General features: G+C 38.3%; 6 protein-coding genes across 7 annotated transcripts; 3 read left to right on the top strand and 3 right to left on the bottom strand.

Annotated features, from left to right (window-relative positions):
* The first annotated feature begins 1,737 nt into the window (after positions 1–1,737).
* LOC17879666 (cysteine--tRNA ligase 2, cytoplasmic) lies at positions 1,738–5,027 on the top strand. Its single transcript, XM_006285572.2, has 7 exons — positions 1,738–1,992; positions 2,286–2,349; positions 2,470–2,631; positions 2,744–2,902; positions 3,023–3,304; positions 3,405–3,530; positions 3,627–5,027. Exons 1-7 carry the CDS (start codon positions 1,811–1,813, stop codon positions 4,878–4,880), a joined length of 2,229 nt encoding a protein of 742 aa, XP_006285634.2. The 5' UTR covers positions 1,738–1,810; the 3' UTR covers positions 4,881–5,027.
* Positions 5,028–7,540: 2,513 nt separating this feature from the next.
* LOC111829756 lies at positions 7,541–7,657 on the top strand. The gene has a single exon (XM_023779838.1). The coding sequence runs from the start codon at positions 7,547–7,549 to the stop codon at positions 7,655–7,657; it is 111 nt and encodes a 36-aa protein (XP_023635606.1). The 5' UTR covers positions 7,541–7,546.
* A 457-nt stretch (positions 7,658–8,114) lies between these two features.
* Positions 8,115–9,988, bottom strand: LOC17878138 (pentatricopeptide repeat-containing protein At4g14170). The gene has a single exon (XM_006283602.2). It carries the CDS (start codon positions 9,959–9,961, stop codon positions 8,528–8,530), a length of 1,434 nt encoding a protein of 477 aa, XP_006283664.1. The 5' UTR covers positions 9,962–9,988; the 3' UTR covers positions 8,115–8,527.
* Positions 9,989–10,893: 905 nt separating this feature from the next.
* Positions 10,894–15,895, top strand: LOC17880881 (protein PRD1). Its single transcript, XM_023779163.1, has 9 exons — positions 10,894–11,375; positions 11,510–11,619; positions 11,720–11,895; positions 12,029–12,343; positions 12,679–13,645; positions 13,743–14,460; positions 14,539–14,819; positions 14,891–15,557; positions 15,636–15,895. Exons 1-9 carry the CDS (start codon positions 10,902–10,904, stop codon positions 15,852–15,854), a joined length of 3,927 nt encoding a protein of 1,308 aa, XP_023634931.1. The 5' UTR covers positions 10,894–10,901; the 3' UTR covers positions 15,855–15,895.
* Positions 15,869–17,673, bottom strand: LOC17878245 (pentatricopeptide repeat-containing protein At4g14190, chloroplastic). Its single transcript, XM_006283510.2, has 2 exons — positions 17,278–17,673; positions 15,869–17,176 (listed from the first exon to the last, which is right to left on the bottom strand). The coding sequence occupies exons 1-2, from the start codon at positions 17,644–17,646 to the stop codon at positions 16,040–16,042; spliced, it is 1,506 nt and encodes a 501-aa protein (XP_006283572.1). The 5' UTR covers positions 17,647–17,673; the 3' UTR covers positions 15,869–16,039.
* Positions 17,674–17,813: 140 nt separating this feature from the next.
* LOC17880406 lies at positions 17,814–21,318 on the bottom strand. Of its 2 annotated transcripts, none has more exons than XM_023779732.1 (5): positions 21,198–21,318; positions 20,660–20,833; positions 20,407–20,556; positions 18,473–20,095; positions 17,814–18,358 (listed from the first exon to the last, which is right to left on the bottom strand). In XM_023779732.1, the coding sequence occupies exons 1-5, from the start codon at positions 21,229–21,231 to the stop codon at positions 17,988–17,990; spliced, it is 2,352 nt and encodes a 783-aa protein (XP_023635500.1). In that variant the 5' UTR covers positions 21,232–21,318; the 3' UTR covers positions 17,814–17,987. The 2 variants fall into 2 exon arrangements, with proteins under 2 accessions (XP_023635500.1, XP_006283154.1); XM_006283092.2 differs by having other exon boundaries at positions 20,660–20,830.
* Between the last annotated feature and the right edge of the window lie 1,304 nt (positions 21,319–22,622).

The following is a 22,622-nucleotide window of genomic DNA, read 5'->3' as shown; positions in this document are numbered from 1 at the left end:
TCGCTTCGCTTTGAAATGACGTCATATTACTCAACTTTGATGTTCCGACATTGCCACGGTGTCGGTTGACTCATCGATTTTGATGATTCTTTTCATCTGTGTTATGGTTTTTATAACCTTATTCTTAAATTTAAACACTCTGTAAATACTGCATGCAAGGTTTTTATTGGCTAAGCTGAATCCATAAGCGACTTACAACAATACAAAAGAGATGTCACGTCCAGGGATAGTACCTTTCGTACAAATGAAGGAGTACTCGGACTGGGTGGTGTGTGGATCGAATGACGACACGTGAGCTATGGAAATAACTCACGATACGGTCGGCTTAAAGATTAACGAAACCCGGTTCGAGAATCTTCAAAGATTTTCGATCTCTAACCTTTACGGCTCGAGAAAACGAAGAGAGACGCGAGAAAAGGAAACATTTTTGGTAGTTTATTCAAGCGTGTCTTTTACAATCGAGAGACTTGCCCTTAAATAGACAAGTGATCAAGAAAGTGGGCTTAAAGTTGCCCTATACACGTGGGTCTTTAAGCTCCACACAAAGGAAAAGCAAGAAATCGCGTTTTCTAACGGCTCTCTCGGTAAAAAGTAAAAGGATCGAGAAATTCTCGATAAAAAGGTAAAAGGATCGAGAAATTCTCGGTAAAAAGTGGAACGACCGAGAATTCTTCGAGAAAATAGAAACAGATCGATAAGGATCGATGGAGAAGGCTTTATTGAAGATGGATGCCTTCTTGGAGATAGGATCTTCACTTCCTCGGCTCCGGAGCTTGTCTACTAAAGTTTCCTAGTCGTGAGTCGAGTGGGATCGAAGTGGAGGTGCATTAGACTTGCTGCCTCGTTAAAACCCCTTCGGTAAACCCATTGGGACAAACCCGAAGTTGGGAAAAAGAGTCTTCGGGATGCCTTCACTCGGACGTGGAGGTGAAGGCACTCGAGCTAAGCTTTCCCAAAGCTTGTCTTGATCGAAGGTTCCTCGGTGGTGATGCGTTCCACGAACCTTCAGTGAGAATGGTTGAAGCTCGGCTTGTCGAAAGGTTGATCGTTGAAGAAGATCATGAGATGACCTCGCCTTGCTCGTCTTGATGATCCTTGTTGATGTCTTGAAGTGTTGATGTTGAATCGTTGTCGTCGGGATGATCGCTTGTTGAAGACTTTGCCGGAACGGTTGATAGATGCGGCCGGCCGGATGGTGCTCTCGGACGGACGGACGGCGGTTTTGGTGACTCGATGTCCGGGGACGCATCAAATACGCATGAAATTTTAGAAGTAACAATCAAAGTAAAATCATACAATATTGACAAACTCAATAAAAATAAAATAAATATAACTTAAAATTAAAAAATTTTAACCCCACGATAAAGTGCAGGTTAAAAGAAGTTCAAAATAAAAAATAAAAAAAGTTTTTCAAAAGATATGTACAATAGAAATGAAGTCAGCCAAAAACTAAAAAAACACTAAAATAAAATATAAATATATAAAATCGAACCACACTTCTTAGGATTAAAAATAATAAATAAGAAAATAATACAAATATTAGGCGTGGCCAGGCCAAGAGAAAGAAGAACTGAAAGACCAGAGTTGGATAAAAGGCCGAACAAGTAGCGAAAGGCCCAAAGAAGCCCACAATTCTAAATAAATGATGACGTCAGTAGAGAGAGTGGAGAGAGTGATCTCCAAGTTTCTATATTTGCCTGATCATTTAAGTTTCTAGAGAGAGAGCTAAACCCCATTTTGAGTAAAGAAAACCCCATTGCCATTGCAGAGTACGGAAGCTTTTTTCGAGAGAGCAGATCTAGGGCAAGCGATGTCAAATATGGAGATGGAGAAGAGGGAGCTGACTTTGTACAACACGAGGACTCAACAGAAGGAAGTTGTAAAGCCCATCAACCCCGGCAAGATCCGGATGTATCTCTGTGGGATTTCTGCTTACGGTCTCAGCCATCTTGGCCACGCTCGTGCTGCCGTCTCCTTTGACGTCCTATACAGGTCTGGTCTTGAACAAGCTTCATAGTTCGATTTTGTGGTAGCACTGTTGCTGAACTTAAGTTCGTTAGGTCGCCTGAGTTAAAATTGGAGGTTTCTGTCTTTCTTTCTTTTCTTTTCTTGCATCAAATTGGAGGTTTCTGTCTAGTATACAACATTTGATACTGTGTTAGTGTATCGTTAGACTCTCTACTACCATTTGATAACACCGAACCAAGCTGGATAACTAGATCTGTGAGTGACTTTTCTTTTTGAGCTGGCTATTTATTTATCTGCTTCTTCTGTCGTTTATGCAGATACTTAAAGCATTTGGGTTATGAAGTTACTTATGTCCGGAATTTTACAGATGTTGATGACAAGGTATGGCATTTTCTTTGTCCTGTAACCTTTTCAATCTTATATATGAGAGTCCTACTTCTTTCTTTTCTGCCCTCTTTGGTTATGATTAGGTTCACAACATTCTCTTTTTGGCTTGTACAGGTAATCAACAGAGCTAAAGAGTGTGGGGAGAACCCCTTAGATCTCAGTAGTCGCTTTTGCGATGAGTATCTTGTTGATATGGGTGCTCTTCAGTGCCTCCTTCCCACCCACCAGCCTCGTGTCAGTGACCATATGGAGCACATAATCAAGATGATTGAAACGGTATGCATTGGGAAACCTCACATTTTTATTCTTTGCTCTTACTTGTTAGATCCGCTATATGGTGATGCTACTGTAGCTCTCACTAACCTCTATGCTTCCTTGTTGGTTACAGATCATTGCCAAAGATTGTGGGTATGAAGTGCGCGGTGACGTGTTCTTCTCTGTTGATAAGTCACCAAATTACGGTCAAGTGCTGGACCATACTCGAGCTGGTGAGCGTGTCGCTGCTGATCCAAGGAAGCGCAATCCTGCTGACTTTGCACTATGGAAGGTTTGTCTCAGAATCTAATCCTCTCTTTTTTTCCTCCTTTTGTTGAAGTACTTGTCTAGCTCTGACCCTTGAGCTGAGGCTTTTGAATTTTATGCTGATATTTGCATATCATACATGCAGGCTGCAAAACCCGATGAACCAAGTTGGGAGAGCCCCTGGGGTCCAGGAAGACCTGGATGGCACATCGAGTGCAGCGCAATGAGCTCCCTTTATCTGTCTCCGAGGTTTGACATCCATGGTGGTGGCTCAGATCTGAAATTCCCTCACCATGAGAATGAGATCGCCCAGACATGTGCTGCTTGTGATGATAGTGGTGTGACTTACTGGTTGCATAATGGGATTCTCACCAAAGACAACGTGAAGATGGGATCATCACTTGGCAACGTTGTTACCATTAGAGATGTATGTTTCTTACTTGTTCCATTGTCTTAAGCTGACCCTTCTTCCGGTTTTTTTTTTGTGTGTTTCTTATAGCTAATGCAGCATTGTTGAATGTGTGTAGATCATGGCGAAGTACCATCCGCTGGTTCTGAGACACTTCTTGATCAGTGCACACTACCGGTCTCCTCTGAGCTTTTCGGTATTGCAGCTAGAGAGATCGTCGGATACTCTATTATCTATTTATCAGGTCTAGTACCCATCCTTTATTTATTTTTTCCTAGCTAGCATCTCTTGAGTTGTAATAGTGGCAATGTTTCTTACCATTTACTCTTTGTTTATTCAGACTTTACAAAGTCTAACCGAAGCACTCTCCCCACATCAAGAAGCAATCTCCAGAGATGGTACAGAGACAGATCAGACTGCAAAAGCCAAAGCCATCATAAAGAATGTGAAAAGTCACTTTGAAACTCAAATGTCAGACGACTTGAACACTGCCAAACTACTCTCAGGGTCTTTTCAAGATGCAATGGGATTCATCAGCACTTCAATCATCAAGCTCAAGACATCGCAAAAGAAGCACCTGATGTCGATGGTGGTGTCTCTGTCGGAGGTTGAGAAAGCAGTCAGGGATGTTCTCGATATGCTTGGTTTGCTCACTCCTCTCACCTATGCAGATTTTTTGAAAGAGCTGAAACAAAAAGCTTTAGCAAGAGCAAAACTCGGAGAAGAAGAGGTTTCTGAGAACAAACTAGTTTTTGAGAGCAATGATGGGAGAGTGGTGTGTCATCTTGCTTCTGACAAGGATAAGAAGACATCCATAGAGGTCATGGATTTTGCCACACCTGCTGGGAATATAGTACGATACGTGAGGAAAACATTTGGAAGCAGTGAGTTGGCAGCCGCCGAAAAGGAATTTAGAGTAATGAAAAGTCTTAGAGGGGCAATTGGAGTGATCCAATGTAAGGGAGACTCCATCCATGAGAGGAAAACATATCTTGGTGAAAAAGTCTACGTAATCTTTATGGAGTATGCAAGAGGTGGTACTCTAGGAGCTATGATCAAACTGCACCCTAAGGGACTCCCGCCAGCAACTGTGAGCAAATGGACGCGTATGATCCTTGTTGCACTTAAATCAATCCATGAGGCTGGATTTATACACGGAGATCTCCACGCCCAGAACGTTCTTCTTTTCCCTCGTGAGGGAGAATTAGAAGAAGTAAGAATCTCAGATTTTGGGGCCTCTGTAGAGCTTGGTGAGAATGTCAGCTGGTGGAGCCTTGACAGCAGATTCCTAGCGTGTCCAGACATCATGTCTCCAGAGTCAGTTTTGAAGGGAATGCTCGTGGAAGCGCATGACATATGGGCGGTAGGATGCGTAGTTCTTCAGATGTTCACAAACAAACCTCCGTGGCCCAATAGTTACAGAACGTCGAAAATCGAGAGTTGTTTCTTACTCAATGTGGCACCTACAGTTCCTCCCACCTTACCTGATACTGCGAGGGATTTTGTAAGACTTTGTTTGAAACTTGACCCTGAAGAACGCGCCACCATTCCACAACTGTTGGATCACCCGTTCCTGTCGGACCAGGAAGCTTAGGAGAGTCCCAGCTCAGAGACACGACTCATCAGGATCTCTCTCACTCCCTCTCTCTCTCTCTCTCTCTCTCTCTCTGTGTATGCAAATCATATAGGGCATAACAGAAATCTCTCTCTTTCTCTGTCTGAACTTAAGTAATTAGGTATCTTTTGTAAACACGGCTAGCTTTTTCCCAAAAGTTGATTGTTTGTGTGGTTTTACAGATGGACGACAATAGTTGCCCATTACGTTGCGTTTTCTTTCATGGATATTCCAATATGTAATCCCAATATGTGGTCAAATCTGTCTGCTCTTGGTAATTCTCTTGGTAATTCAAATTTCTTTTAAGGTCAAAATAATTTTTTTTAGTAGGATCAATGTTGCGGCGTAGCTAAAAAAAAGATAAAAAAAAAAATAACAGTTTTTTAGTACAATGACTGCAGTAGGAATTTAACACAATACTTCTCGAAACTTCCACAAGTGCCACAAGGAATTTAACACAATACTTTGGCATTATGCCTCTTCTTCTTTGTCCTTTTGAACTTTTAATTTGTTTAGGATGTGTTAAAACTTATGACCTGATTCCTTTGTATCTCAACAACTTTGTTGAGCATGTTCATTTATTGGTTAATCTCTTGTTTTTTGTGCTCTCATGTTGACATACTATTACTAGCTAATTTTTCTTTGTAATAATCATCACTCATGTTTTAGCCAGTTCTTGTTTTTGTTTGTCTGATTTCAATTTAATCCAGTGTTCGATTTGGATTTTGAGAAGCTAATTCATAGTTTACAAAAAAAAAAACAAAAAAAGAAGCTAATTCATAAGATACTTAATGTTGAATGTTGATGAGAGAAGAACACACTAGTTACATACTATACTGACTCTCATAAAAATTACAATAATAGTTACATAGGTTTATATAGGGAGGAGAATGCTAAACCTAAATGATATAGTTCCCTAATATACATAAGTACATAAATGAGATAATTATGAGAAATATATTCAAAGATATTCTAACTTATTCTACACACTTCTATACGCCCCTTCAATCTCAAGGAAGTGATCAAACAAAAGTGGAATTAATGGCTTGAGATTGATCTTCGTGGAATAGTAGAATGGGTAAGGTGACAGAGCTCGTTTGTGCTTGAACAAACGTAACAAAACTTGCTTTCGTTGGAAGCCTTTCTCTTGGCGGTGACTAAATCAGATCTTGGACAGATCCAATAAACATAGGTAGATATGGACCGTATCATATGGTGATGATCGTAAGCAAGACGTGCGATGGAAGCATAGAAGGTAATTAACCTTATTTGATACGAAGAAGCGGATTTTTTTTTCTTTTTTTTCGTATTAAAAAAAATAAAGCATTTATAAGTAAAGAAAAAAAATTGAATAAAAATCTCTTTCCTTAAAATGTGAAGTGGGCTTCTACTGGTAATCATTAGAGGAACAAAAGGAAAAAGAACAAAAAGAACAATAGGGAACGTAATAAACAACTTTTGAGCAATGAAAGGAAAACATGCAAAGAATAACAAAATAATAAATGGTAACCAAACAATAACACTATCTTTTATAATATATTTGATTAAATAGATCAACTTTTAATAATAATACTAGATATAATTTATATATAATGAATTTGACACTAATTTTAAAATATATTTTTGAATGAATTTAAATATTTAATGTTAAAAATTAATAATTTATATTAACCTATTATAGATTATAGTAATTTTTTATTTGTTATTTTTGATATAAACATCTCTTAAATATGTTTTACTATCCATACAAATTTTAAATAATGTATAGTAAGATTTTTTAACATGAAATTCATATCAAAAATATTTTTTAATGTCAATACATGATAAAAATATGAAAATATTATATTATGAGATTAAAATATTATTAATAAATAATTTTTTATTTATTTTAAATTAAAAAACGAATTTTAATATTTGTTTTTTTTTTGTTCCATTTGTTCCTTATCAATTTTGGGGAGGAACATTTTTGTTTTATTGTTCCTCATTTTGTGAGTAATGTAGAGGAATGATGTGGAAAAATGATTCCTTGTAAATGATAAAAAAATTGAGGAATGAAGAGGAATGTCACATTTCTTCTCATTTTTTTCCTAAATCATGGTTAACAATCGAGGCCGAAGACTTTTTTTTTTTTAAAATAAATATTATGACTTGATTCAGATGTTTATTTGAAGCATGAACAAAGAGAAGTTATTATTGTTTTTTATTTTTTTTGGTTTAGATTCAGAAGTTTATGATGAACTTGAATAAAAATAAAAATAAAAAAGCATTTGTAGCTTAGATTCAGAGGTCTATATCATAGATTTGAATGAAGAGAAGCACGATGGCTTAGATCCAGAGGTTCATGATGAACTTGAATGAAAGAAACACTTGGCTTAACAAAAATAAAATAAAAGAAAACGAGTTTGATTGTTAGATGAAAACTCGAGAGCAAACCTGCTCTGATACCATGTTGAATGTTGATGAGAGAAGAACACACTAGTGATTAGGAAATATTATATTGACTCTCATAATATTATATTAGATTGTGGGCTTCCAACTTAACACCAATTGGCCATGAGTGGAGAGGCCCATATATCTTATATAATAGTCAGGATCCTACTCAACTTCCAATGTGGGATACTGTATCCCTAATACGCCCCCTCGAGATGATGGCTCTTTTGGCCATAGATCTCGGTATGTTCGGTCATGAATCGGTGGGCCAAATATGGGCCAGACCGATTGTGGATTGGGTTGAGTATGTGCGGACCAGACTCTGATACCATATACCATATTAGATTGTGGGTTTCAAACTTAAAACCAATTGGCCATGAGTGGAGAGTCACATATATCTTATATACTAGTTAGGATTCTACTCAACTTCCAATGTGGGATATTGCATCCCTAATACTTAATACTGCATTCACTATCGGCACCACTCTCTTTTCTTTGCGACTCATCAATAAGTTGATCTTCTCTGTCTTCTCGAATCCGTTGCGATCGAATTTGGAACCTCAAGTAATCAGAAAATCAGCTTCTGTCTTGACTTCATTCTTTTGTTTGAAATTGTTTGGAAGATCAAGATAAGAAGCATTATCTGTTAGTGTATTTGTGAATCCATAAGACCTGGACACCCTCTTGTATGCATACATATCAAAGTCTCTTCTCTTAAAACCCTAAATTACTGCTAAAATCTGATATATCATCGACATAAAGATCACTTGCAGGGTTGGTCGATTGAAACAAAACCAAAATCATCATAATGCAAAACATATCATAGTAGCTAAAGACAAGTGTTTTCTAAATCGATCCAAACACCGAACCAGAAAAAGCTTTCGGGTCAAGGATCAACCGGGTTTACAAAAAGATTAACTATTACACATATATAGAGACATATACATACCAAAAACAAACCCTTCTTTGTTCTTCAATAATTGAAAGTTAAGCTTGTATGAGTTAATCTTACTGTTATTTTCTGTGCAGTTAGAGTAAGTGACAAGAACTTGTCACAACTTTTTTCCCATGTATACAGTTAGCCATGTTTGAGCCTCATTTCCAAAATCTAGCTTTTGGTGCGGTTTTTGAGCTTTACCATTCTGGTCATCTTTCACATGTACAACCAAAAAACGCAAAAATCTACATCCTATCTTTCATATTGAGCTACACCCGGGAGCCTTAGAAATCTGTTTCTCCTTCATCCACTGCCTCAGACTCTCAGCTTCATCAAACCGACCTGTAGCTGAATATATACCGGCCAACGTTACATAATAGCCAGCTTTTCCAGGCGCAAGTTGAATTAGCTTCCTCGCCACTCTTTCTCCAACTTCTACATTTCCATAAACCTTACACCCACTCAACACAGCACCCATAACAGCCTCGTCAGGTTCCACAGGCATATCTTCCAGAAACTTCTCTGCTTCCTCCAGAAGACCTGCTCGAGACATACAATCCGCCACACTAGCATAGTGTTTCAACTCAGGAACTATTTTATATTCCTGCATCAGTCTGAGATACAGCCAAGACTTTTCCACAAGACCGCCATGGGCACAAGCTGATAAGACACCAAGAAAAGTGACAGCATTTGGTATAATTCTTTCCTGGAGCATTTCGTCAAAGAGTTTAATAGCCATGAAGACGTCTCCGTCCAAGCCATAACCCAAAATAAGAGAGCTCCAAGAGATCACATCTCGATCCGGCATGTTTACAAATACTTCTTGTGCATAGTCCAGTTTTGAACACTTTACATACATATCTATTATGGCATTGCCGAGATTCAAGCCGAAGCAAGAGCATCTTCGGATACTCCATGCATGGACGCTCTTCCCATGCTTCAATGCCCCAAGTTGTCCACAAGCCATAAGTAAACTCACCATCACCACGGAATCCAACACAAATCCAGAATACGTCATTTCTCTGAACATGGCCAAACCCAAGAGAGCTTCTCCTTGCTGAACATACCCACCAAACATAGCCGTATAGAGAACAGAGTCTCTAAGAGGCATATCGTCGAACAACTTACGTGCATTTATAATTTCCCCCATATCAACATACATAATCACTAAGGCCGAACTAACAAATAAACTTGCGTTAAACCCAAGTTTCAAACACAAAACATGAATCAAATCCCCAAGTTTCGCTTCCCGTGAAGCAGAGCAAGCTCGTAGAACAAGAGGCAACGTAAAATCATCAGGCCTAACATATGATTCTCGCCACATACGAAGAAACAAATCAATCGAAACCGACGCAAAACCCGATCTTGAGAACTCGCCGATAATTATATTCCACGAGAAGATGTTGCGACAAGGCATGTGCCAGAAGACAGAAAGCGAAGTAGGAAAGAGACGATTCAGCTTGGAGTAAGCGAGAACGAGTTTAGAGCTGAGCACAACGTTGGAGTAGAGTGAGGTACGAAGAAGATGAGCGTGGAGATGGCGTAGATGCTTAGCGTTTGGGGAATGATGTAAAAGGGAGAAGAGATCAGGAGGGTTCTGTGTGGTTCCTGATAAAGCTCGAGCTGTGAAGAACAATGTCAAGAGATTCTTCGCTGGACGAGGATAGCAGAAAGAGGAAGACGATAAGTGCATCGAGGAAGATGATTTGAGCAACGAGGAAGAGAGAGCAAGTGCTTCGAATTCGAATTATTCGATCATCTCATCTTAAACTAACTATCCAAAATTTCATTTATGATTTTGAAACAAAATTATAATATGTGTATATTTTTAAATTAATATAATTGTGAAGAAAAACAATTTTGCAGCTAAATTTTTAGAATACTTAGTTCATATATACTTAAAATTGTCTAATTTTCAAAAAATAATTATACATTAGCATAACTAACTGACAATATCCAATATAATACTTGTAAAACATAAAAATAAAATAAGATCTGATAGTAACGTACACGAAATTGTACAGAAAAACTGTAAAATGTTATAAAATAGTATAAAATTGTACGAAAAAACGGTACACGAAAAATGTAAAAATTGCTGAGAATATATTTTTAGAAAAACTTTTATTAGTAATGTTTTTTTATTGGTAAATTTTAATGCACTATATTTTTAAAGTTTTGTACCATTTTATAAAATGGTTACCAATCAGTGCCTGTATATTTATCGTAGGCACTATAAATCGATATTGTAGACATATTAGAACTAAATTTCTGTATCGTAAAATTATAATGTAACTTATAAAATTTCACGAAAATCTACTTAAAAGTTGTCAAATTATCTATGTGTAATTTTAATATCATTTGTAATAAAACAAATTTTTAAATACTATATTACAAATCGGAAATATAATCTATTTTTTTAATATCTATTTTAAAATTAATAATATTTTTTCTTAGTAAATAAAAAAAATTGGTTGAGAAAAAAAATTAATTAAAATAAAACTTATTTTTTAAAAGAGTTTTGTTTTTGTTAGAGAAATGGAGCCGCCATTTCTAAAATAGAAGTTTTGGATCCACCGGTGGTAAAATTCGAAATCTCCCAGTCTCTCTCTCTTTCGCGCGCTCTCTCTCTCTCAATGTTCTTCCTAGACTCACAGGAGCAATACTCCTCCGATCATCTCCTCCATGAATCTATGGCGGATCCTAACCATCAATCTCCGTCGCCGCCCTGCGCCAACGGCCACCGATCCACAATTTCTCTGCGCACAGACCAAGGCGGATCGTTCTGTTTCCTTTGCTTCTCCAATCTCGTCTCCGACCAACGCGTTCCCACCGTACACATCTCCTACGCGCTCCACCAGCTCTCAATCGCTCTCTCTGAACCTATCTTCCTCCGAACCCTACTCACCTCTCATATCCACTTTCTCGTATCGCCTCTCGTCCACGCTCTCTCTTCGATTGATGATGCTCCAATCGCTATCCAGATCATGGATACCATCTCGGTTCTCTGTTCCGCTGTGGAATCTTCAATCGGTGAGGATTTTGTGGAGAGAATCTCCGATCAGCTCTCTTCTGGTGCTTTGGGTTGGAGCCGAAGACAGCTTCATATGGTATTGTTATCTTTTTTAGGGTTTTATCGCTCTTCAATTGGGAATTCTCGTTGAGAATTTCATGAATCCATCTAACTGGGTATAGATCTGCAATTGGAAACTATCGTACATTGCTTGATTTCTGGGTTTTGCAGCTTCACTGCTTTGGTGTTCTGATGAGCTGTGAGAACATAGACGTAAATTCCCATATCAGAGATAAAGAAGCTCTTGTATGCCAACTTGTTGAAGGTCTTCAATTACCGAGGTAATATGCATAAGCCACTTGGAGACCATTGTTCTTACTATCTTGTATGGGCATGTTGTGATTTATCACGTGTTTGTTATCCTCTTTTTGCTCATACTAGTGAGGAGATCCGTGGTGAAATCCTTTTTGCTCTGTACAAGTTTTCTGCTCTACAATTCACAGAACAAAATGTTGATGGAATTGAGATTCTTTCTTCATTGTGTCCTAAGCTCTTATGCCTATCTTTGGAAGCTCTTGCAAAGACACAGAGAGATGATGTTCGCTTGAATTGTGTAGGTGCGTATAGCTTCTATCTATTTGCTTCATTCCTATTGGGTAGACATTCCACCTCTAAATCTTGGAGGTGGATATATGTTAATAGCTGAAATTTTTTTGTATTTCAGCTAACATAGATTTTTGAACTTTGTAGCCCTTTTGACCATCTTGGCCCAGCAAGGTCTTTTAGCAAATTCACGTACAAATAATTTCAGCAGCATGAGCTTGGATGGAATGGATGATGACCCTATGCAGACAACTGAGACTGTAGTCGCCAGGCCTTGTTTAAATGTATTATTTGCCGAGGCCATCAAAGGTCCACTGCTTTCCACTGATAGCGAGGTGCAAATAAGAACCCTTGATCTTATCTTCCATTATTTATCCCAAGAGAGTACACCAAGCAGACAGATTCAAGTTCTCGTAGAGGAAAATGTTGCAGATTATATATTTGAGATACTGCGCTTATCAGGTAAAGGTGCTCTCTTTGGATAAGTGACTAAAATATTGCTATTGGGAATTCCATTATACTGAAAGGACCAGAAATTATCAATAAACTAGGGGAAGTTTGAGTTTAGAAGCTAAGAAATGAAGTTATCGTACACATTTATGATGTCAAATGCATAATTCATTGTTTCTTACACAAATTTAACATATTGTTCAATTGGTGTTAGTATACATTGCTAATGATTATTCCGTTTGACAGCTATCTTTTGCTTACTGTATTGTCCTCTGGAAGTTCACATCTGTACGAGCATTAATAGATATGTGTTTTATGTATCTGACTGACGTCCTAATCATGAACAGAATGGAAAGATCAGGTCATCAACTCATGCCTCAGAGTCCTTGATCTATTTTCCCTAGCTGAGCATTCTTTTCGGAAGAGACTTGTTATTGGATTTCCTTCAGTCATCCAAGTGCTTCACTATGTAGGCGAAGTTCCTTGCCATCCTTTTCAAATTCAGACACTGAAGCTTATTTCAAGCTGTATTTCTGATTTCCCTGGGATTGCTTCTAGTTCTCAAGTTCAGGAAATTGCTCTGGTTCTAAAAAGAATGCTTGAAAGATATTATTCGCAGGAGATAGGATTATTTACAGATGCATTTGCGATTATCTGCTCAGTTTTTGTTTCCCTATTGAAAACTCCATCTTTTGCTGAGACTCCAGATGTGTTAACATCATTGCAAGAATCCTTGAGACATGCCATTTTGGCCTCTCTTAGTCTCCCTGAGAAAGATTCAACCCAGATATTGCATGCAGTGTACTTACTCAATGAAGTATATGCATATTGTACTGCACCAACATCCATGAACAAGACCAGCTGTATTGAGTTAAGACACTCTGTTATAGACGTGTGTGCATCACATCTATTGCCATGGTTTCTCGCTGATGTCAACGAGGTCAGTGAGGAAGCAACTCTTGGCATAATGGAAACTTTCCATTCTATTCTGCTACAAAATTCAGATATTCAGGCCAAGGAGTTTGCAGAAATGCTTGTTTCAGCAGATTGGTTCAGTTTTTCATTTGGATGCTTAGGAAACTTTTCTACGGCTAAGATAAAACAGAGGGTATATTTGATGCTCAGTTCCCTTGTTGATGTTCTTCTTGAACAGAAAGCAGGGTCACATATCAGAGATGCTATTCCTTGTCTTCCTACTGATCCACAAGATTTGCTGTTTTTGCTCGGGCAAGATAGTTCCAATAATCAAGAATTGGCTTCTTGCCAGTCCGCAGCTCTGCTGATTTTCCATACCAGTTGGATATACAACGACAGGTGACTTAGGCTTCTGTTTTTAAATCACGTTTTTGATGGACGCACTAAATATCTGTAATCTATTTCTCTTCCTTATATTAGTCTGCATCTTTTGCAGGCTTGCAGATGATAAGCTGGTTTTAGCTTCTTTGGAGCAATACATCCTTTTAAACAAGACAAGTTTAATATGTGCCATCTCTGATTCTCCAGCTATGCTCCACCACCTAGTGAATCTGTATGGTCTTTGCAGAAGTCTTCAAAACGAGAGATACCAGATATCCTACAGTCTAGAAGCTGAGAGAATACTCTTCCATCTACTAAACGAATATGATTGGGACTTGAGTTTCAGTAATATTCATGTACAATCTATGAAGTGGCTTTTTCAACAAGAAAGTATCAGCAAAAGTTTAACTTACCAAATCCAAAAGATCTCTCAGAGCAATTTAATTGGAAATGAAGTTCACAATGTACATGGAGATGGCAGACAGAGATCACTCACATATTGGTTTGCAAAGTTGATATCAGAAGGAGAAAACTATGCTGCAACTCTTTTGGTTAACTTGTTGACACAGCTCGCAGAGAAGGGAGAGCAGGAGACTAATGTTATCTCAATTTTAAATCTGATGATCAAGATTGTTTCTATATTCCCAACTGTCTCCGACAATTTAATCATCAATGGCATTGGCAGTGCAATCCATAGACTTGTTTGTGGCTTTACTAACTCATCCTTGGGTTCATCTTTCACAACACTCCTTCTCCTAATATTCAATATTTTAGCTTCTGTGCAACCTGGAGTGCTTATAAAGGATGAATCATTGGATGCTGTGATTATAAAGGTATTGTCGTTTAAGACCTATTCTCGACCAACAATATCATTATATCAAATAGCTCAGTGAATCCTCTTTGTTATGTAGTTGTTAAACTATTTGAGGTTGCGAGACACTGCCATAACACAGAACCATGAAGGTATGATGGTGATTGGCATTCTTTCGTTGGTTTTGTACCACTCATCAGATGGAGCACTTGTTGAAGCTTCAAGAAGTATTGTGTTGAATTCGTATTTGGTATCCGCAATCAACACTGTGGTTGCTGTAGCTTGCTCAAAGGGTCCAGCATTGACTCAGTATCAGGATGAAACGGACATCGGGAAGGCTTTAGCATTCACGTTACCACTCTATTTTTTCTCATTAAGAAGGTAGCGTCGGAAATTATTAACAATTTTAGCTCCTACTTCTAACTGTTCTTTAACTCCCTTTTGGCCTTTAGCTTGCAGATTGTACTAGCTGGAGCAGTGGACTGGCAAACTTTTTTTGGCCCATCAAGCAACCTGGATACACTACCCGTAGTATGCATCCATTGCCATAATTTTTGCAGGTTGATGCATTTTGGAACACCGCAAATCAAGCTCATCGCCTCTTGTTGTCTTTTGGAATTGTTCACTGGATTATCACAGCAGATTGACATAAAAAACGAGCAACTACGGTGTTCTTCAGGTTACTTGAAATCAGTGAAGGCTGTTTTAGGTGGTCTTGTATTCTGTGATGACATAAGAGTAGCGACAAACTCTGCGCTTTGTCTGTCCATGATTTTAGGATGGGAAGACATGGAAGGAAGAACGGAGATGCTTAAGACCAGCTCATGGTACAGGTTTATTGCGGAAGAAATGTCAGTTTCCTTAGCCATGCCTTGTTCAGCATCAAATACCTTTGTGAACCACCACAAGCCGGCAGTCTATGTAACCGTTGCCATGCTAAGACTCAAGAACAAGCCAGCGTGGTTGAGAACTGTTTTTGATGAGTCTTGCATCTCTAGCATGATTCAAAATCTGAATGGGATGAATATCAGCAGAGAGATTGTAATATTGTTTCGAGAACTTATGCAGGCTGAGCTATTAAATTCCGAGCAAGTGACCAAATTGAATCGTTCCTTCCAGGTTTGTAACGTAGATAAGGTATCTCAATATTCGTTTGGATACATCAAATCGTTGTTATAACAAGCTCTGGTCCTGCAGGAACTTAGAAAACAAATGCACAGGAATGGAACTCAAGATGAGACCGTTGAAGAACAAGAGCAACAAACAATTTCCTCAATACATGATAATGGTGAAGTCCGCAACTATCTTGTTCAGTTGATGGTATCCAACTCATTTGGACGCACAAGTGGAAGTGAAACATACACCGAGAAGAAGAAACAGGTTATCGAAGAAATGGAAAACTTCTCCAAGCTATAATCAACAAGGGGGAATGGTGTAAATGTAACTAACACAACACCGTGTAAGGGTCTATACAAGACAGAGAAACAAGACAAATACAAGCAGAGACAATCGTGTACAAGAGAAGAAGACTTAAGAGAAGCTTACACAACTGTTAGTCTCTACATACAGTCTAGTGTTTGTATAGGTCGAAATTTACATTACTAAACTACAGTTTTCTGATTCGTAACCACAAGTTCCATAAGATTCTGGTACGTCCATGGTGTTGGATCTTCGCCTCTCATTTCTTCACAGCGCCTAAGAAACTGCCCTTTCCCAAAAGCAGCATGAACCAAAGGATCAGTCTTCATTTCCACAGGCTTATCAAGAAACCCAATCTTTTTCCAAGTCATAAAAACTCCAGTACCATCGAAACCAGCTTCACTCAAGTCGAAGACAATTCCCACAGTTACAAGATCAAGCTTCACACGTTTTGTCCGTAGCCCATCAAGGAGCAGCTCGATGCTCTTAAAATCCCCCATTTTTGAGTAAGCTAAAAGTACGATATTGGCAAAAGTTGTATTCCAAGTAACTTTAGCTTCTGTCATCTCTTTAAGAACATAATCCAAACCTTTTCGACTCACAAGACGAGAATGACACAGAAGCCTGAGACACCAAGCGAGATCAGACCTACGGGTTCTAGAATAAGAAATGCCACGACCCAGATCATCAAGCCTCGAGAACATGAGGTTATCGATGTAAACCTTAGCTAACTTCCTAACTAAACCATCATCTAAAGAAATCCCAAACCTTATAATCTTGTTACACGTTTCCTCCATTTTTTCAATAACCCCAAACTCCGCATAAGCTTCAAGCATGGACAACAATGTACAAGGCTCGAGAGTCATCTTCCTCGACATCAAGCTCTGATACATCTGCTCCATTCTCTTAAGCAACCCTCCACGGGAAAACTGGCGTATAAGTAGATTATAAGTAACATGGTCACGCACACAACCATCAGATTCCATTCTCCTAACGCACAAAACAATCTCATCATACATTTTCCATTTACCGTATGCTTCAATCAAGCCATCGTATGTCTCGGATATCGGTGACAGACCATTCTCTTTCATCTGATTCAAGTAGAACATAGCTTCCTCAAACTTCCCATCATCAGCATAACCATGGATGATTGAATTATAGATTTCTAAAGACGGACTTAGCTCATCATCATCAATCATACTACGAAAAGCTCGAATTGCTTCATTCATCGATCTTTCCTCACATAAAAACCTTATAACCCTCTCGTAATTGACCACACTTATTCGCGATGGTTCAAGATTCTTCCACGCATCATAAACCTGAGATTGCAATTCAAAGAACAAAAACAAAAAAAAAATCATTTTCAAAATGCTCTCAGATTTCATGAAAGAGATAGAGATGTAGAAGATGAAAAAATTACAGGAAGAATCTCGTGGAGTCTTGAAGAGTGACGGAGAAAACGAATTACAGCCCAGAAATGGTCTTTGCTCCAATCTCCATCCTCTTGAAGCAATTGTAAAGGACACGAACCGGGAAGACCAAGCCGCCGCGGCAATGAACTGATAAACCGCTGGTGGTGGTGGTGGAGAAGAGAGGTGGGCTGCGTCGTCGCGTAGCCATTGATAGACAAAGGCAAAGAGCGGCGGAGAGTAGAGGTTTTAGATATCGAACAAGCTCTTCTTGTTGAGAAACTGAGAAAGCTTGTGTTCGAATTCCATAGCGGAGGAGGAGATGGTTTCTTCTGTAGAGTCGCGCTGTGGAGAAATTGCGCCGTCGTCAGATTCTCCATTTACACTCTTTCGAAGCTCTCTGCAAAAGTTCTGAACATAGATTCGGTTCTGGTGCGGTTTAGTTTGAATTCGGTTTGACGCTTACAAACCAATTCACAATTATTCGGTTAACTGAACCAATTGCACCAACTCTAAAGCAAACAGAAAAGAAAAATTATAGTCAAGGTAAAAGACAAAGAAGTGGTCTGCATAAAAGTATTTTGAAAGCCTAAGCAACAATAATAATAACTCCTACAAAGAAACCAAACTAGTTAAGTACTAAACAAGTCTTTGTACTAGCAAGTCCGTAGTAGAATCAATTCATCATCTCCTACACCATTATACAATAGAGTGGTTTGGTTTATTTAACATTGGAGCAGCAAACGAATGGCACCCAAAAGGGTCTTCCTTTCACTTTCCTCTCCTCTCTCTTTAAGTCCACTGGATACTTTGCTGGCGAGTTCCATTCCTCGCTGACTTCTCTTTTCTCTGGCCAGCGACCGTCTTCAGGGGATGTCTCTTGTCCCAGTATTGAACTCACTCTCGGTATGTTGTTATTCTCATGATGAGCCTTTGCCTCTTGTTGCAGCCTTGGTGATCTTGCTTCACTCAGAAGGTTCTTTAGCGGGACGTGTTGCTCCTTTGCTGTGCTGCTCCAGCTTGTTGTCTTCTCCAAGGTGATCTCTTGGTTCTGAGATACGTTTTCTGGTTTGTTAATTCCAACGCTTACTCCTGTTCCATCAAAATAGAATTTGGCTATTACAAAGATATACAATATAAATTTCAATGAGAATTATATGTTGAGGAGGGTTTTGGGTTCTTGCTCATATAAGATGGAATACGTACCTGTAACTGATCCAAAGTTGGATTCTAACGCACTAGATGTATTATTTCTAGTGACTAGTGGACTTGAGACCAGAGATCTAATGTGAGCTTCTGAAAGATTCTGCAATCTCCCAAAATCCCGATGGTCGTTTGATTCTATTGTCACTGGGACCTCAGCATAATAGTTGTGTGCTTTGACATTACTGTCAATCTCATTTGCTTGAATTACCCCCAAGCCACCAACAACTCTATTGAATTCTGTCCTTCCGCTTTCCAGTGACTTCTGATTCGCTGTTTTAACAGTGTCATCAGGCGCAGTGCCTGTGGATCCAGAATGGCTAATAGGATATTCCATTGTATTTGTTTCGTTTACGAAACTGCTTTCCTCCACAGGCCTCCCGTTGTTGATCTCTCTGCAAACATTATCTTTACTTTCCGGAAATCCAGCACCGATTTGGAGAGCGGAGTCTTTAGATCTTTCTGTTGAATTTTTTATCTGATCACCTGCATCATCTCCCTCAAATACAACAGACACTGGGGAAACATAGCAAGAGGATTCAGAACTCGGCGTGTCTTTTGGGTTGTTCCCATCCTCAGCTACAACATTTGCTTGAATAAGTTCCCTCTCATGACCAACCAGATCAGCTAAACCAGTTTTGTTAGCTGCACTGCTCACATCAACATTCGAGTCAACAACTATAGAATCTACAGCAGGTAGAGAATCTCTCAAGGTTTCTGATTCATCAGTATTTGCATTCCCTAATGATAATTCACCCTCTTCAGCTTTCACTTTGATATCTTCGGAGCCAATCTTAGATATCATTATGTTCTCTGCGCTAGGAAATTCCTTGATCGCAACCAAATCAGTTTGGCCTTGAGGTTCAGTTTTGTCTCCGACGAGAAGCTTGTCTGATGAAGGAACCTCTGAACCAGTAGTCAAGCCTTCATGCTGAATTTCTAAATTCTCTGCCTCAGTAAGAGTATCTGTTTCACATACTTCACCCTTAGATGTCTCAGCACGATAAGGATTCACAGAATGACTCGCTTCAAATTCTTCAAGGCCTTTGATTCCATGCAAAGAGGCATCAGCACTATCAACAAAAGGCATATCCTCAGAAACAGATTGACTGGCACTGTTAACCTGAGTTGTATCAGCTTTTGCTGGAGAAGTATGGACTGGAATATCCTCACTGATTATACGGCTAGCTTCACCAGGATGAGTCATACTCATTGCTTCTGATGTGAAGTCGTAGGGACCCTCCACGTCTGAGTAAATCACTTCATCGTTCCATGATGAATCTGAAGTGTCCTCTCTTTTCGTTAATGAAGATGCTAACTTAGTAGTTTCAGATTCTTCTGTTAACTTTCCTTTGCATTCTGTCTCTAATACAACATTTGATATGGAATCACCACCGTCAATAACCTGAGCTTCCTGTGGTGACTCAATCACAGTTTCAGATGCTACAGAGTGTTCTTCAGTAGAACGCTCTTCACCTTGTCGATTATCAGATGCTGCTTCTACTGCACTTGGGGCGTCATAGTTCTCAAGGACTTCCACAGGTGGAACTTCACAGCTATCTTGAACCACTTCAGAGCTTTTCACCACACTGCCCGTTGATGAATTAATGCACTGGGGAGTTACACCTGAGCAGTTCCAAATTCATCAGCTATATAGTCGAAATAAAGCAGAGCAAAACATGAAAGCCAAATGGGAAAACAAAACCGAGAAATGTGATAAAGAGATGAGTCAGTGAACTAAAGAGTTTCCCTTTGAACTTTATAGTCTACACTCTGCAGGTTTGGGATATCGTAGAAAGGTCAAAAGAAACTAAACTAAGAAAAACTTTATTACTAGAAATGAAACAAAACTTATGTTAGCACTGATAAACCAACAAATTCACATTAGCATCAAAAGGTATCAAAACACTATTAATCGAAGGAAGTAACTAACTCACCAGGAATCTCATTACCCTTTGCCGCATAGTTTGTAGCAATCTCTTCCTTGAGAGAATCAGATCTCGAAAACTCACAAACAGCATCAGTAAACACATCCTCTTCAGAAACATCCCCAATCCTCTCATCACCTTTTTCCACAACTCTTGAACCTTACCACCAACATAGTACATTTACACATCAGCAACAAACAAAACAACACAAATCTTTAAACTTTAATCCATCCAAAGCAAAAAAAAAAAGAGTTCTTCTTACTTGGGGGTTTTTGCTCATCAAGAATCTGATTGGGGTTATCAGAGTCAAAGATCTCAAATCCTTTGATAGTTCCACAGATTTTCTTGTGAGCACGACGGTTTTTAGCACTAGGATGAGGATTAGGATAACTCCAACCACATTTAGTGCAGACATGACTCTTACCTCCTCCTCCTCCTAAAGGTTTACAAACAAAAAATAAAAAGTCATTCAGTGTCCATATTCTCAAACTGATGACAGATTCTACAAAAAGACAACTCTTTTCATACAAAAGAGAACTTTTTATAGAGAGAATTAAAAACCAGAAAGCGAAACAAGTCATAATCAGAAGAAACATTAATCAAATAGAAACGACATTAAAAGACAAAAAGAAAGAAACCATTATTGCAACCATAAATAAAAAACAAAACTTTGCTAGAAATATCTAATAAAAACAAGAAGAGAGTATGAGAGAATCTGAGAAGCAAGAAACAGGAAAGAAGAGAAAACCCTAAAGAAGAGAGACACATTGGTGGAAATGATTAAGGGGAAGAAGAAGAACCTGGAGAGTTGCAGTGGTCCTGAGACGAATCCATGAGTGTGTGTTTTGTTATTTTAGGTTTTATGTTTTTAGAGGAGAATGAAGAAGAAGAAGAATGAGGAAGAAGTGTAACAACAAACAACACAACAAACAGTTTCAAGTTTTGGGGGAGTTTCGATTTAAAAGCATTGATTGATTGATTTTGAGATTTTGTGGTGTTGTTGAGTTTTTAGGGGAAACGATGAAGCGAAGCAAAAGCCCACTACGAACTTACACAAATACTCTCACTTAACCAAAATCCAAACAACGATCGGGTGGGTGGGGCCCATTTATAATTATGTAGTAAATCGTATTTTTAGGTTTATTTAGTAAAATGTGTCAACTTCTACTAAAGATTCATAAATTTTTTTAAGAAGATAAATTGTCCAAACGATATTTCTTAAGCCTGCCACCACGAGTGTTCCTTCAGATCTTGCCACCAGTTTACCCGCGGTTCTAGCTCCCAAGTAAAACCTGACAGTGTTCGTAATAGAATTAGCCCTCCTAAAAATATAGTACCCACACGATAGAACCTGGAAGGTAGATAAGTATCGTTTTTATATTACGACGTTCTTGTATACATCATTGCATTGTCGTAGCCTCCGTTGCAAGGAGGATGAGGACGGACTCTGATTCTATTTCTAAACACTGATTTGAGCAAGCAAGCATCCATCTTTTGATTTCCAAATCGGCCTCTTTTTTTTTTTTTTTTGAATATTATAGAAGATAAAATAAAAATTTTTGATTTATGATATATTGTTGCTTATTTGTTGAGAATATTAGTATAGTCTACTTACTTGTGTTTCATTTGATGATTTTAGCGCATGTAATCATAATTGAAACAAAGTTATATAGTTATTCTTTTATCAAACTAATGACTTTTTCTAAACTTGTCCAACATACGGATATAATATATCGTTTGATTACAACTTACAAGTGTAATCTATTCCCAAAGATGCTCCATCAATACACATTTTGTACAATAAAATAAGAACAATATCACTAGCTTTTTGTGTTGGGATCCATGGATCACTCTATATATTTTGGTAAACATAAAGTTGTAGTGGTAGATTATATAGATTATATAGAATTCAAAGTAATTGACAACGGTGAAGATACCTGAATGAAAGATATATATGTCTTTGGAGTTTGTTTCTCTATATGTTTTTCTTAATTTCAAATCTCGTGAGTAACATTAGAACAAATATGAGATCATGTTTAGTGGTTCACTAAAATTTTTGTTTTGTTTGAAAATTATTTGATTGACCAATAAATTAGATTGCCATATGTTTTGAAATTAAACATCGACTTTATAGAAAAAGAAATTTTAGTACAATTGGTTCATTGAACTTGTTTCTCATTGAAGGCTTGATCTTTTTACGTATTTGTAATTTATTATTAACTCAT

Source organism: Capsella rubella, unplaced genomic scaffold, assembly GCF_000375325.1.
Source record: "Capsella rubella cultivar Monte Gargano unplaced genomic scaffold, Caprub1_0 scaffold_7, whole genome shotgun sequence".
Taxonomy (NCBI): domain Eukaryota; kingdom Viridiplantae; phylum Streptophyta; class Magnoliopsida; order Brassicales; family Brassicaceae; genus Capsella; species Capsella rubella.
Note: the sequence above shows the minus strand (reverse complement) of the source record. Positions and strands in the feature narration are given on the sequence as shown.